The sequence below is a fragment of the Pseudorca crassidens genome, chromosome 14 (genome assembly GCF_039906515.1).
Source record: "Pseudorca crassidens isolate mPseCra1 chromosome 14, mPseCra1.hap1, whole genome shotgun sequence".
NCBI classification, from domain to species: domain Eukaryota; kingdom Metazoa; phylum Chordata; class Mammalia; order Artiodactyla; family Delphinidae; genus Pseudorca; species Pseudorca crassidens.
In genome coordinates this window covers 53,979,220-53,992,413 of record NC_090309.1, presented here as the reverse complement: position 1 = coordinate 53,992,413, position 13,194 = coordinate 53,979,220, and the positions used below count along the sequence as shown (strand labels likewise).

Here is a 13,194-nt window from a genome sequence, read left to right as displayed (position 1 = left end):
CAGAGAAGGAAGGTCCAAAAAAGTGATTTCATTCAGAGGAAAAAATGCCTAAAAGGGGAAAGTGACTGTGAATCCTGGGAATCTACCCCTGCAGAAAGGAACAGGGTAGCGCCGGGGTGGGCCCCAGCACCTGGGATGGAGAAGGCACGTGTAAACTTCTGCATTAAACCAACCGACCCTTCGTGTGGTAGGAGAAGCAGCCTATGTGGACAAAATCAACTGCTCATCGGTTTTATTCGTCATATATCCAGAATTCATTATATAAATCTTTCAAAATACTAGACTTTGCAAGAATAGTTTACAATTCAGCTCTGATTGCACAAATACTTGACACGAAACCATTTTTACAAATACTTATTTTTCTTGAAAGAATACTTTGGTACAGAAAATAAGTCTCTATATATCTTACAGCAAATTGTATGCAGTTTGTTTCCCATTCAACCATCATTTCAGGTTTCCTATCACAGCACATGCGTCACATCCCATAAACCAAATTATAACCTGCTGCCGCTGCTTGTTTTCAATTACTATTCACAATGTTAAGAGTTTTCAGGCTTCTTTTTCTAATCTTTCCTGATCTGAAAGAATTCACGTATTCAGGCTAGAAGAGGTAATTTAAACAACATTCTTTCTAAATCTAACTTGCATTGGGTTAATCACTGTGCTTGGTGAACAATCTTTACACGTCTCTCTTACGCTAGCCCAGCTAGTAGCTCACCCCTGCTGTATCAAGCAGAAGGGATAAAGTCCTTTTATTCCTAAGAGCTTCTAAACTGCGAACCAGAACCCTAGAAACAAGAGTTAAATACAAATATTTAGAAAGCTGTAACATTTGCTAATGATGAGAAGTAGAGAACACTTTTAGACTCGAGGTCTCTCCTAGGTTGAAGAAGACATAAAAGAAAGCATAAGGATGTGGCAGTAGTTTTATAAAATATTGAAAAACTGAAAACGGTGAATCTCTTAGGTCAGTGGTGTGCTGTTTCCAAAGTGCCAGGAGATACAGAATCTTAGACTCTGTGGCTCGCTGAACTATTTGACATTCTTCGAAATAGATGCTGTGGCTTTGAAATAGCCTAATAAATACTCCCTTGGCCAGAACAAGTAATCATTTAGGCCAGGGGAACTTTACAGAATACTGACCATGTTTCCTGAAGACAGGACCCACCAGGGAAAACATGTGGCATTCACTCCATTCCTTCAGTTGCTGAAAAGTGTGTCCAGTTAGCAAGAGCTTGTCTTACTCTTCAGGTAGCATGAATTAAAACCAAGAGCCTGGCAGCATTCTCCAGTCTAGTTCCTGAGTGCTCAGCTCCAATTATCCAATATTCTTAAAAGGATTCTTTAATCAAGCCCTTGTCCAATAAGAGATTTAATAGTACTTGGGGACTACAGTATGTCCCATTTCTCTGCTTTTTGATTTCTCTTGATTTCTCTTTCTCACCCCAGTGTAACCAGCTGCTACAGGTTCAAAATACCGTAGCAGTATTTTGGAAATGAGTTATTTTGCATTACCGAAAGTGTCTGATCACATTATAACGGTTCACATTTGCATCTAACTGGGAGGTGGCCACATCGTGTCTACTGCAGTGATTTTGCGAACTCGGCATAGTCAATGTATCCGTCATTGTTCTTGTCATCGTCTCTCAAAACACCATCTATTAAGTTGATCAGTTCATCTTCGTTCATTGGTGTCTGTTCATTCCCTTCCTACAAGGTACAAATTAGACAAGGATGAGCGGCATCTTTTACTGGAAGCGCTTGGTTAATGTCCAAAATAAAATGTCAATAAACTCCTTCAGATGTAGTATTTCTACGTCCAGGAATCCACAAACCACATATCAGATCCAGACTCAATTCATAATAATCCAATTTAGAAATGATTTTTGGCAGTTAAAAGGACGATACAATCAAAGTAAGCACTCGCTTATTTGTTTTAAAAATTACTTTCCATTCTTTTCTCATTACAAAAGTCATACGTGTTCATTGTAGAAAGCTGGGTCCACACAGAATTCTGAGCTTCAGAGATTCCAGGACCCGCAGCCCCATCCTAGAGAAAAGCTCACAGCCCAGGCCCTCCTGAGGGTCAGCTCTGCTAAAGTGGAAACAGTCCACGCTAGACAACATCTCAAGGTCAGAACAAGACGAAGAAGGCACTGCCGACCAGTAGACCTCATCATCATCTTTGAGGCGAAGGCATTTCTGCTCACAGGGCTGAGCGCTGAGCTACTGCTGTTCACGTCCTCAGCTGATTCTTCCCCTGCCTCCTCTCCCACGTCCCCCTTCCCTCTCCTGCCGCCACCAGCATCCTCGCCTGCCAGGGCTGCTGGACCCCAGTCCCTCTGCCTGGCGTCCGCCCGTATGCCTCCCATAGCAGACCCTGCGCTCGTCATGCCAGCCTCCCGTGCGAGCCCTAGCGCTCCCCGCAGCCTTCAAAGCAAACCCCGCCAGGCTCAGCTCGCAGCCGTGCGAGCACACGCCCTCCCCAACTTTGCCTCTCCTGCTCTCTAGAGATTACAGTGTGGCACAGTGGGACAGACATTAGATCTGGAGACGTAAGATCTGAACTTCAGCTTCCTTACCTCTCAAACTGGGGGCAATAACAAGGCCTGCCCCTTCCTGCTCCCAGGCTACTGCAGGGATCAGACGAGATCTCTAACCTGCTGGAAAGTGCTTTGTAAACTACGAGCACTGTACTGTATCACCCAAACCCTCAATTATCACCAAATCCCTTGAGCCCTTGGTCCCCTGACTCGCCATTCTTCCCAAATGAGATAACTTCTCCCCTGTTCTGCATTTGGAATGTGGTCTGTCTTTTAGCTGGTTCTCAGATGCTGGCGTGCAGCAGAAATGCCAGCAGCACTTGCTAAAGATAAAAGGAAAGCTCTGGGGCTTCTGCCTCAGCCCGTCACCCTGTATGAGAAGGACCGCTGAACAGGAAAAGAGGCAGAACAGAGGGTGAGCAGAAAAAGGAGAAGCAGCAATAGTGTTGCACAAGGACGGGGGAGGTCATCAAGTTCGGGGACTGAGTTACCGGAGGGAGGCTCTTCCAAGCTGCTGTCTACTGAGCCATTGCCTGACCTACCTCCTTATGGACATGAGTGATGGCTGTGGAGAGTTCTAGGCCGTCAAGCAAATTATTGCCGTCATAATCATGCATTTTGAAATAATGGAGCTGCAGTTCTTGTGGGGACATCTCTGCCTCTGGTTTGTTGACGACACCTTCTAGATGCTCCATGATATGCCTAAAGACCAACAGTGAGACTCAGACCACTTGGTGGCGATGCTGGGATCCTACCAAAACCTTAAGGACTCTGAAACGTTCAAGATCTTAAAGTTCATCCATCCCAGAAAAACAAACATCAACAGTGGCAGACCACACTCAGGGAAGACAGATACAGGCGAGGCCCTGAAAGGAGCAGGGGAAAAGAAAATCAAATAGTTCATTTGTTATGCTGGCAAGATTATGGGTGTTTTTCCTTTTTATTATTAGAATATTGTTATAGCATTTGGGGGAGCTATTAATTTTTTTTTCTTAAACCAATTTAAGGATAACAGAGTATAATGTGTGAGGCTAACTGGCCCAGGGCAAAAGTGGCAACAAATGATTCAATGTTTGAACACGCCAATACAAAAGAAAAAGGTCTTGTCAGAAGCAAGAAACCTTAGCTCTATTTTGGACTCTCTGCAACTGTGTGTGTGTGTGTGTGTGTGTGTGTGTGTGTGTGTGTGTGTGTGTGTGTGTGTGTGTGTGTGTGTGTGTGGTGAAAGAGAGAAACAATGAATTCAGGCAAGTCATTTATCCCTTTTGGGCCTCCAGATCCTCCATCTGTGATATGATGGTGAAAAAAGAATACCTGACTTACAGGTGGCCATAAGGAATAAATATCATCCTTGGAAAATGTTAAGGGGTCGCACAAATAGTAGAAGGAAAGTTGGGCAGCGCGTGCCTTTGTAGCTGGCTGCAGCTGCAGGTGGGGAGGCCCCTGGACCACAGCCCCGGCTGAATACGTACTCTTGGTCATGCACTGTGCTCTTATCCAGGCCCACGCTGCCGGGATGGGAGAAGCTGGCCCCGGGCTCCTCGGCCCTGGCACCCAGGGCACAAAAGGCCCAGAGCAGGGCGCACAGGAAGGGGGTTCTGAGTGGCTGCAGAGATCTCATGGTCACCGGTACCTGGGAGGTGGGGAACACAGAAGATGAAGGTGAGAACACCAGAACTGAACTGAGGTTCTTTCACGACTTGACACAGCGCGCTCCTGGGAACCTGGGTGAAGAAGCAAGCCTGGGAAAGAGGAGGCCTGGGCCCAGGACAGCTCTGACGCCAGACTGCAGGGTGACCTTGCGCTCTCCAGGTCCCCATCACTCTAACGGGAGGGCAGGTCCATGACATTTCCTGAAGCCCCTTTGGAACGCCAAGCAACTTGGTGACAGCTTACAGGGATTTGGAGAGTATTTCTGCCTACAAGCAGCTTACAGTCTGGCGAGAGAAATACTTCCTACTGAGAGCACGAATCAAGGCACAAAGTGAGGTGTACTAAAGAAAGATTAAACCCTCTGAGAGTTCAGAGGAAGAAGTTTCCTTTGGGCGAGGGAAAGCCAGAGAAGGTTAACAGACCTGGGGATACTTCAGCAGGGCCCGGATGGATGGGCACACAGTGGATGTGGAGGGACTGAAGGACGAAGGGAAGGTGCGAGCAGAGGGGCAGGTGCAGACAAGTGGGAGAGAAATTCCGAGTGGTTGAGTCAGGCTGGAGCTTAGAGGGTATGAAATAGACGGAACGGTAGACAACAGGCTGCAGAGGTTGACCAGGCCGTGCTGGATGTGGTTTTGCCCGCTAGGCCAAGGGGGCTGAAGTTTCCTGGGGATACATGGGAGCCACTGAGGGTTCATGAATGGGAGACGAGATCAGAGCTTGGTTTCACAGTGGCTCAGCTGGCAGCACAGCAGGGAAGGTATTAGGTGGAATGAGTCCAGGGATGGGGGTTGAGGGAAGCAACGGGGCGGGTCAGATCAAGGCCCGCAGTGGTGGACACGGAAAAGAGGACGTTAACCCTTGCCTTGTCCACCTCCCAGGGCTGTGACGGAGGCAAGTAACTGAACCAGGTGAAAGAGCGCTGGAGAGGAGAGTTCCATAGGAATTAGGCTCCGTCAAGTACTTCTGGGGTTTAGCTAGACTTGGAATCGTGGTCAACAAGAAGACACAACTGGCTACACAGCAAGCTCCCCGAGGGCAGGAGTGCTTTGTTCCCATCCGTATCCCCACCAAGGCTCAGGCCTTTACTAACTGCTGTTAAACAGAAAGTCCTGGTCTTTCCAGGGGCTTACAGACTGACCTCAAAAAGGAAGGTGAAGGATAGCCAGGAGATCTCCATACAACACAAAGGAAACACCTGACTCACACATTCACTTCCCTGGATAATAAGGGCCAGTGATTTCTAAGGGGCCAGCTGCAGCCAAAAAACCTAGAGCAGCGAAGAGAAAGCATAAGGTACCAGTCAGACCCTCGCACATGCCACAGAGGGCTCAGCTCTGAAGCCGTCGCCACCTCCACTGAGGTGTTACAGCCCCTCTCACCCGTCCTGAAAGGCTCTGTGTAGGGTAGGACCCTGGGAGAATGCCATCCCCACAATGTTTAAGAAAATTTCCCAAACCCACTTTACTGGATATCAGCAGTATCCTCCCGAAGGAGACAATGGTCACTGGGATGTATAACTTCTAGGGTATAAAAAGAAGCATCTAGTCTCACAACTGAATAGGGACATCATAATGCAATCGTCATAATTCATAACAGAAACAGAAAAAGATATTCAATATATACCAAGAGAAAAAGAGCAGGCTACAAAAATCTGTAAAGAATAATTCATTTTTGGGGAATTCCCTGGCAGTCCAGTGGTTAGGACTCAGTGCTTTCACAGCTGTGGGCCTGATTCAACCCCCGGTTGGGGAACTTTGATCCCACAAGCCGTGTGGTACAGTCAAAAAAAAAAAAAGAAGAATTCATTTTTGTAAAAACCAAAACAATGTATGTATATTTCTCATACACAGGACAATGACTAAAAACTATTAACAAAGATTATTTTCTGAATTATGAGATTAGGAGTGATTATTATTATTATTATTTTTTTTGCCCATGCCATGTGGGATCTTAGTTCCCCGACCAGGGATCTAACCCACGCCCCCTGCAGTGGAAGCTCGGAGTCTTAACCACTGGACCACAGGGGAAGTCCCCAGGAGTGATTTTGATTTTTCTTCTCTTTACTTTTCTATTGCTTCTAAAATTTCTACTATAAACATGTTTTGTCTTTACAAATATGTATTTAATGCAATTCAGCCCATAATTTTGTTCCAGACTATATGGATGGAATATAAAGGGGGATTCCAGTTAAGTCTCATCTCTACAAAATAATTCAGGAGCAGCCAGAAACTACATCCCAATCTTACCAAATAAAAGTGTCCAGACCCTGATGAGGCCACTGTCACTGTACCTGGTACCAGAAAACAAGGTCTCAAGTTACTCTCAGCAGAGACTGCCCCAACTAGAGCAGAACAACTTGTTCTGACCACACACCATAGAGTTCTGGGACAAGAGGGACCAGAGGGGGAAGCCAGCTCCTCCCAAGTCTTTCAGATTCATATGCATTAGATGTCTCTTTCTCCAGCAAGCCTTCTTCAATTCCAAGTCTGGCTTAGGCATTCTTCCCATATGCTCCTAAGTGATTCCCTTCAGAAGGGTCCTGTCCATCGCTGACAACAGCTGTGCACACGACCTTGAACGTGCCTGATTACCTCTCAGTACCCCCTGTGGAACTGGGCTCTGTGAGGCCGGGGACTGCGTCCACATCCCCAGCACTGGGCACAGTGCCTGCTCAGATGCTGGTGATTCTCAGCCTGTGTGCCACGGTCCTCGGGAGCTGGGGGCGATTACCACCTTCACAGATAACGCTGCCAAGTTCTGATGTCAATGTAACTGAGGATGAAACTTAGCTTCGGAGGCATCTATCAGATAGAAAAGCTGAGTGGTCATCGGACCCATGGCACCGTTTCCTATAACTATGTGGTTGGATACTTAGTATATCAGATAGGGGTGGGGTAGGCGGGGGAGAGGTTCTATTTAAATAACACCAAGAAGCAACCCAGTGCTTGAGTCCAAATTATCCCCTCTTCATAGGAGACAGGATAAAGGTCAAGAACCATACATTTTGGACTTAGCCCATTTTGGTCTGCTGTGGCAGGTTTCTAACCATTAGACCACAACAAAAGACAAATCTACAAACACCGAAGAGAAACTCCCACCTACAAGTGCTACAGGAGCACAGGGAATCTGACTGCCACTTAACAAATTAAACCACTCACATTGAAAAGGAAACATTAGCAAGTCCCTTCCACCGCAAGAACAAGTTGCATCATCCAACTACTTAGCTCAAGGCCATAAGCAAAGAGCTTGGCAGATAAGCCCCAGGAGTTCCTGGGCTCACTGGCCTCTGAGAAATTAAAGGCTAGGCTGGAGAAAAATCCAGAGGAGAGATTTCTGAGAGAGTGGAACACAACCATTGAGACACCTTTCACAAGGAGAAGCGTCATTCCTGGGAAGAAGCGCTAGACCACTGATGGTAGGGAGCTCCCGCAGTGCCCTGACTGTAACTGGGCTTCCCTCACAGCTCCAGCAGCCTCTTCCAGTCCCAGAGCATTTGTTCCCACTGTTTCCACCTGTCCGTCCTCCCTGTTCCTTCCAGGCCCAATTCAAATGTCACCTCTGTGTTCTCCCAGCCAAGACCGACTGTTCCCTCCTCTGACCTCAGTTTGCAGTCTCTCACACTCACTTGGCCTTAACATATGGTCACATATTGTGCTCCGTTTGTTTTTCTCTTTTCTCTCCCTCTCTGAAGACAGGGAACCTATTTTCTCTGCTTCTCCTTTACCCTAGTGAATTTATTACCAAGTGCTGAGCTGACCTGGCATAGCACACCTTCACTCTGAATCAGGGCAGTGGATCCTGCAACCTAGGTGTGTTGTTCCCTATCACAGAGGATCTGACTACACTAAAAAAAATAACTGGGCTTCCCTGGTGGCGCAGATGTTGAGAGTCCGCCTGCCAATGCAGGGGACGCGGGTTCGTGCCCCGGTCTGGGAGGATCCCACATGCCGCGGAGCGGCTGGGCCCGTGAGCCATGGCCGCTGAGCCTGCGCGTCCGGAGCCTGTGCTCCACAACGGGAGAGGCCACAGCAGTGAGAGGCCCGCGTACCGCAAAATAAAAAAACAAAAAAAACCTTCCCTTTGGAGCCGTCCCACCAGCGGTTTGGCCAGGCCCACGCTCATTGTGTCTTACCAACACCTAAGAGTTTGCAGCGAGCCTTCCTCCCATAAAAACCACAGCAGCTGCTAGCCACTTTCCTCTCCTGCTGGGGCCCTCAGCTGAGAATCAACCTCAAAGCAGCCACACATCCTGTAGCCAGAGGTGATGCCAAAGAAAAACCTGACTGGCATTTCCCCATTTAAAACTACCATGGTCCTGGACTGAAAGCAAGAAAAGAACCAGGTTCCTAGGCAAAGAAAGCTCTACATGGGTTGGGGATTGAGAACTGGTTCTGAAAAAGCAGGCATTTAATAACTTGATCTCTTTGTTCATTTGGGGAGCCCAGGGAGCTGCCATGCTTCATTTATACATTTAGCTAACACTCTTCATTAACAGCTTGGTGCTGCACAAGGTTCTAAGGAAAGGGCTGTGAACCAGACAGGCTCCTGTCACACAGATTACAGCCTGCTGGAAAAGAAAGACCAGTTCACGCAACAGCCCTGGGGTACCACAGAAGCCCCAACCCACACCTGGGTTAATGCATGAAGGATGATTTTTTTTTTCAAGGTGCTAAAGGACAGCATCTCAGGTAGAGGGAACATAATGTAACAAACACCTAAGCCTAGAAGGAACTTGATCCAATCTGGGAAATAAAAAGCTTTCAATATGGTTGAAGACACAGTATAGTGGAGATGGATGAGTTAAAGTAAAAAGAGGACAGGTCACGAAGGGCCTTGTAAGCCCTGTTCAAGAGGTTATAAGAGCAATGGGAATCCACGGAAGGGCGATAAGGGAATGGGGAGAGGGGTCTGGTGACGTGATCAGATTTCTGTTTTAAGACCATCACTCTGGCTTTCCACTACATAACAAACTACAGAGGATGGAGAAGGGATACAGGGACCAGTCAGGAGGCTACTGAGTAGTCCAAGGGAAAGATGAAGGTGGCCTGAACTAGCTAGAGCAGAGGAACTGGGCATGGAGAAGTGGGTGTATCCCAGAGAGATTTGTGATGAAATCGATGTGGGTGGGTAAAGAGTGTAGGAGGTGAGAATGATGCCCAGGTTTCTGCTTGGGCAACTGGGTGGATGGCGGTGCCATGCCCAGACAGGGAATACTAGAGAGGAATACAAGCTCCCCCTGCCTCCCCACTCCCCTGGCACGGCCTGGCCAAGCTCGCCCGCCCGACAGGACCTGTTTATTGTCTCCCCCAGAGAGAGATGGGGTACAGGAGCAGATGGAGAGCTACGACTCAGGCCAGCGCGCAGGTCCACGGCAGGTCTCCAAGAGGGCAGAGATTGGCCCTGATCGGGCCCATCTGCCCCGGGGGAGAGGCTCTGCTCCTAGTCCGCTAGCTTCCCGGACCGACTTGGGGTCCGATACCCTCACCCAGGCCGCTCCTGCCTCCCAACCTAAGCCAGAAGCCCCGAGACCCCCAAAGGGACGCCGGGATCCCGCCCCGCTGCGGACCCCTGAATGCCGTCCCACGGACTTCCTCCTCCAAGGTCGGGTCACAGGCCTCACAGGCCGCAGCCAGATTGCGGCTGCTCCCTGGTTCACTCACCCTCGCAGCTAGCAGTTGCCAAACAGCTTTCTCCGGACACGAAGCCCTACGGCGTGAGCCTCACCAGCACCCGTCCTCAGAACGCTTTTTCTCGGCCCCGCCCCACCCCCCCGTCCCGCTGTGCGCACGCGCACCCCTTCCGCCCGCCCATTGGCGCCGCGGGCCCCGCCCCTGCCCGGCGCCGGGCTGCTGGGCGGATTCCGCGTGTAACGGGCTCAGGCCCAGTAAGGGCTGGGCGGAGGCGTTTCTTCTGCCTACTTTCCCGAGGGCGATACTCGGTTGGGCCACCTGAACCCCCAGAGCCCCCGCAGGTTGCTAGGCAACCCCGGAAGCCCCCAGGGACGTAGTAGGGCGAGGACCTAAGGTGGCGAAAGCGGATGCAGCGGGTGTCAAAACTGGCTTTCAGCTCCAACTCCACCTCCACCTCCACATTTACAGGTTCCTGGGTTCCTCTGACTGCAAGTTGGGAAGAAAGATAATAGCGTAAAGGAAAAAAATGTTGCGTGCCATTCCAGTTCTACAAGGATCAAGCCATTAGCCACTGCAATTGACCACCAACAGTGTGCTCCGAGGGGAATTCAGGATGGAGGAAAACAGGAAACTTTGTGTACTTCGGATATACTGATCCTTAGATAGGTAAGATGCATCTCTAAGGAAAAATTCCAAATAACCCCAGGAAATATGAAACTGCCGGAGTCTCAGCCAGGGACTGAAGAAGATGCAGGGACTTGGTTGAGAGGACCATGTCGGGTGTCTGGGAACTGGGAGAACAAGGCACCCGGGCTTCCTATCTTTTTATGTGTTGGCAGAATGAAGAAATAAACATGGATGGTGAAAACATGGTCTAGGATCAAGAATCACTTAATAGCTTAATAGCCCAGAGAAGGCACCGTTTTTCCAGTGAAATTCAGAAATCTTTATTTCCTCCCTTCCCTGACCGTGTGGCAAGAGAGCAGAGGCTTTGTAGGATAGAAGAAACCCTATTAATTCCAGGCTCCTTCCCCTTTCCTTCCCCTGAAGTTTGAGTTAGTTATAGATCTAGTTCATTTTTCAGCCCTCCCTCTGCCATGCATCCATTCTACCATTTGCTCATTTATTCATTAATTCAATAACATTTCTTGAGTACCTTCTAGGTACCAGGCACTGTGCTAGGAGTTACCAGAGAAACAAATACAAACAAGATATGATCTCTTCCTTCAACAAGCTCAGTGTCTGATGGATAAAGCATTCTCATTCTGTTTAACCAACGCCTACACTTTTTCTATGGCTCTTATCCTCTGTCCTCTCTCGAATCACCAATTACTCCCCCTCTAATAGCCCATCCCCACGATCATATAATCTTGCTCTGGTTTCTTCCCCGCTACACTGCTGAAACTACAATCTCCATGCAAATTCAGTGGTGCTTCTCCTCTGTTTTTACTTGCCCTCTCAGTACTATTCCTCAGTCAGCTATCCCCACTTTGAAACACGTTCTTCTCTTGTTTTCTGATGCCATGTACTCTTGGTCCTCCTCCTACCTCACTGACTATTCTTTCTTGGGTTCTTTTCACTGACTTCTCATCTTCTGCTCAACCTGTAAATATCAGAGTGCTTACTGTTCTATCCTTAGTCCCCTTCTTTGTCTCCCTACCCACTGTCCTTCTGTGATTTCATCTGGTCGTATGGCTTTAGCTGCCATTTGCAAGCAGATGACTCCAAAAGGTAGATCTCTAACAATGGCCTCTGCCTGTAAGTCCTCACTCCTCTAAACAACTGCTTACTTGACATATCCACACGAGTGTCTAACTGGCATCGCAAATTTAACTTGGCCCACCAAAATATTCATTTTCACCCCCAAACGTGTACCTCTCTGTTTTTCCCATTTTAGTGACTATCACTGCCATCCATTTAGTTGTTCAAGCCAAACTCGAGGAGCCATCCTTTTTGCCCCCTCAACTTTATTGAGGTATAATTGACATCCAGGAAACTATCATCTGCTACCTACCTTCATTCTTGCCCCATTTTAGTCCGTGAGTCAATTGTTTAAGCCACTTATAGGTGAGCGTTCTATAACTTGTAGCTGAACCCATTCCTAACAGGCAAATAACTTGGTACCAGAAGTAGGACACAAAAAAAACCAGATACTAAAACGTGAAATTGGCTAACAGAAGGTTAAGGTAGCCAGTGGTAAAGACTCTATTCCAAATGGAAAGTTGGTGACCTACATGTTAAGCAGTAGTTAAACTGTTGAACTGCTATCACTTGCTGGACCTTGGGAAAAACCCACATGCCAACCAAAGTTGTATTGCAGGAGAAATCTCAGGAACAATACAGAACATTCATGACTGTTGGCTTTTTTTTTTTTTTCCTTTTTTAAGTAGCTTTCAGCAAAGTCCTTCAAGAGAGTGGCAAATCCAGATTAGAGCTAACTGATTGGAAAGCAGAGATTAAAGAAAATAAGGCCTTGGTGGGAAAGGAACAGCTTACCTGCAGTTTACAACCTAAATTAGCTGAGTCCCACAATTTGGAGACTTGCTGGGTTGAAATAAATAATTTTCTTTAAATACCCAAGCTGAAGCCAGCACAAATGGAGACAGGGGAGAGGCAGCTTTATCAGGAGAGAAGATGGAGGCCCAAGGTAGCAAAGATGGACTATAGGTGGCTTCTGTACCTGCTGTGTTTTGAATTGTCTCCACTGCAATTAAGCACACAGATACCAGCCCCTAGAAGACTTAAATATTCTAATAGTTGGCTTTGCTTGTTTTGCAGAAAGAAACATTTGAGGTATACACAAGAAACTAATGAAAGAGAACAGAGGTAAGAATAAGACCTCATTTTATATCTTTTTGTTTGGCTTTAATTTTTAAAAAACCAAGTAAATATATTAATTATTTGGGGGGAAAATATAATCTTTCATTAGAAAACCATTTAAAGACTCCCTAGATAAGTTATTTGATTGTGATTACTCATGTATGGAATTGACCAGAAGCCTAACAAATGATTGAGGCAATCATGTGTCCCTAAAATCTCAAGCCTGGTCAATATTGGTCTGTTCCTGTTTAAACAAGGGAAGGGCTGCCAGATTTCCCAACAAGAACTTAATACACTGCCACTGACTGGGGGATACTACGTATTTTTCCATTCTTTTTTTCTGAAAGGAAGTATTTATTATTTTTTCACATTGTGCATTGAATGTGTTTCCCTGTATTTTTTGTTTGGTTTTGTTTTTTTACATTTTATTGATGCACGATTGTTTAGAAAAAACACACTTCTGTTTCCCTTTACTCACACACACAATACTTTTGACAGCAGATGTGTGGTTTTCCCCACACCAAGCAATTCCTTACAACACCAGC

At 47.2% G+C, this 13,194-nt stretch overlaps 1 protein-coding gene and 1 long non-coding RNA gene across 4 annotated transcripts in view; one reads left to right on the top strand and one right to left on the bottom strand.

The window, feature by feature from the left end:
- Positions 1 to 223: 223 nt before the first annotated feature.
- On the bottom strand, positions 224 to 10,002 carry MCFD2 (multiple coagulation factor deficiency 2, ER cargo receptor complex subunit). The gene is made up of 4 exons (XM_067703058.1): positions 9,860 to 10,002; positions 4,016 to 4,176; positions 3,086 to 3,245; positions 224 to 1,710 (listed from the first exon to the last, which is right to left on the bottom strand). The coding sequence occupies exons 2-4, from the start codon at positions 4,162 to 4,164 to the stop codon at positions 1,582 to 1,584; spliced, it is 438 nt and encodes a 145-aa protein (XP_067559159.1). The 5' UTR covers positions 4,165 to 4,176; positions 9,860 to 10,002; the 3' UTR covers positions 224 to 1,581.
- Positions 10,002 to 13,194, top strand: part of LOC137205213 (uncharacterized) — a 26,392-nt gene continuing 23,199 nt past the window's right edge. For all 3 annotated transcript variants that reach the window (XR_010934052.1, XR_010934050.1, XR_010934051.1), the window contains exons 1-2: positions 10,002 to 10,495; positions 12,608 to 12,655. This is a non-coding gene — a long non-coding RNA (uncharacterized lncRNA). The remainder of the gene's footprint in view (positions 10,496 to 12,607; positions 12,656 to 13,194) is intronic.

What these genes read in the sequence shown, in the direction of transcription:
- MCFD2 (XM_067703058.1), bottom strand. Translation starts at nt 4,164, where the DNA reads ATGAGATCTCTGCAGCCACTCAGAACCCCCTTCCTGTGCGCCCTGCTC. An exon ending in AGCACAGTGCATGACCAAGA is followed by an intron (nt 3,246 to 4,015) that starts GTACGTATTCAG and finishes GTTGGTCTTTAG; the next exon opens with GCATATCATGGAGCATCTAG. An exon ending in TCACTCATGTCCATAAGGAG is followed by an intron (nt 1,711 to 3,085) that starts GTAGGTCAGGCA and finishes TGTACCTTGTAG; the next exon opens with GAAGGGAATGAACAGACACC.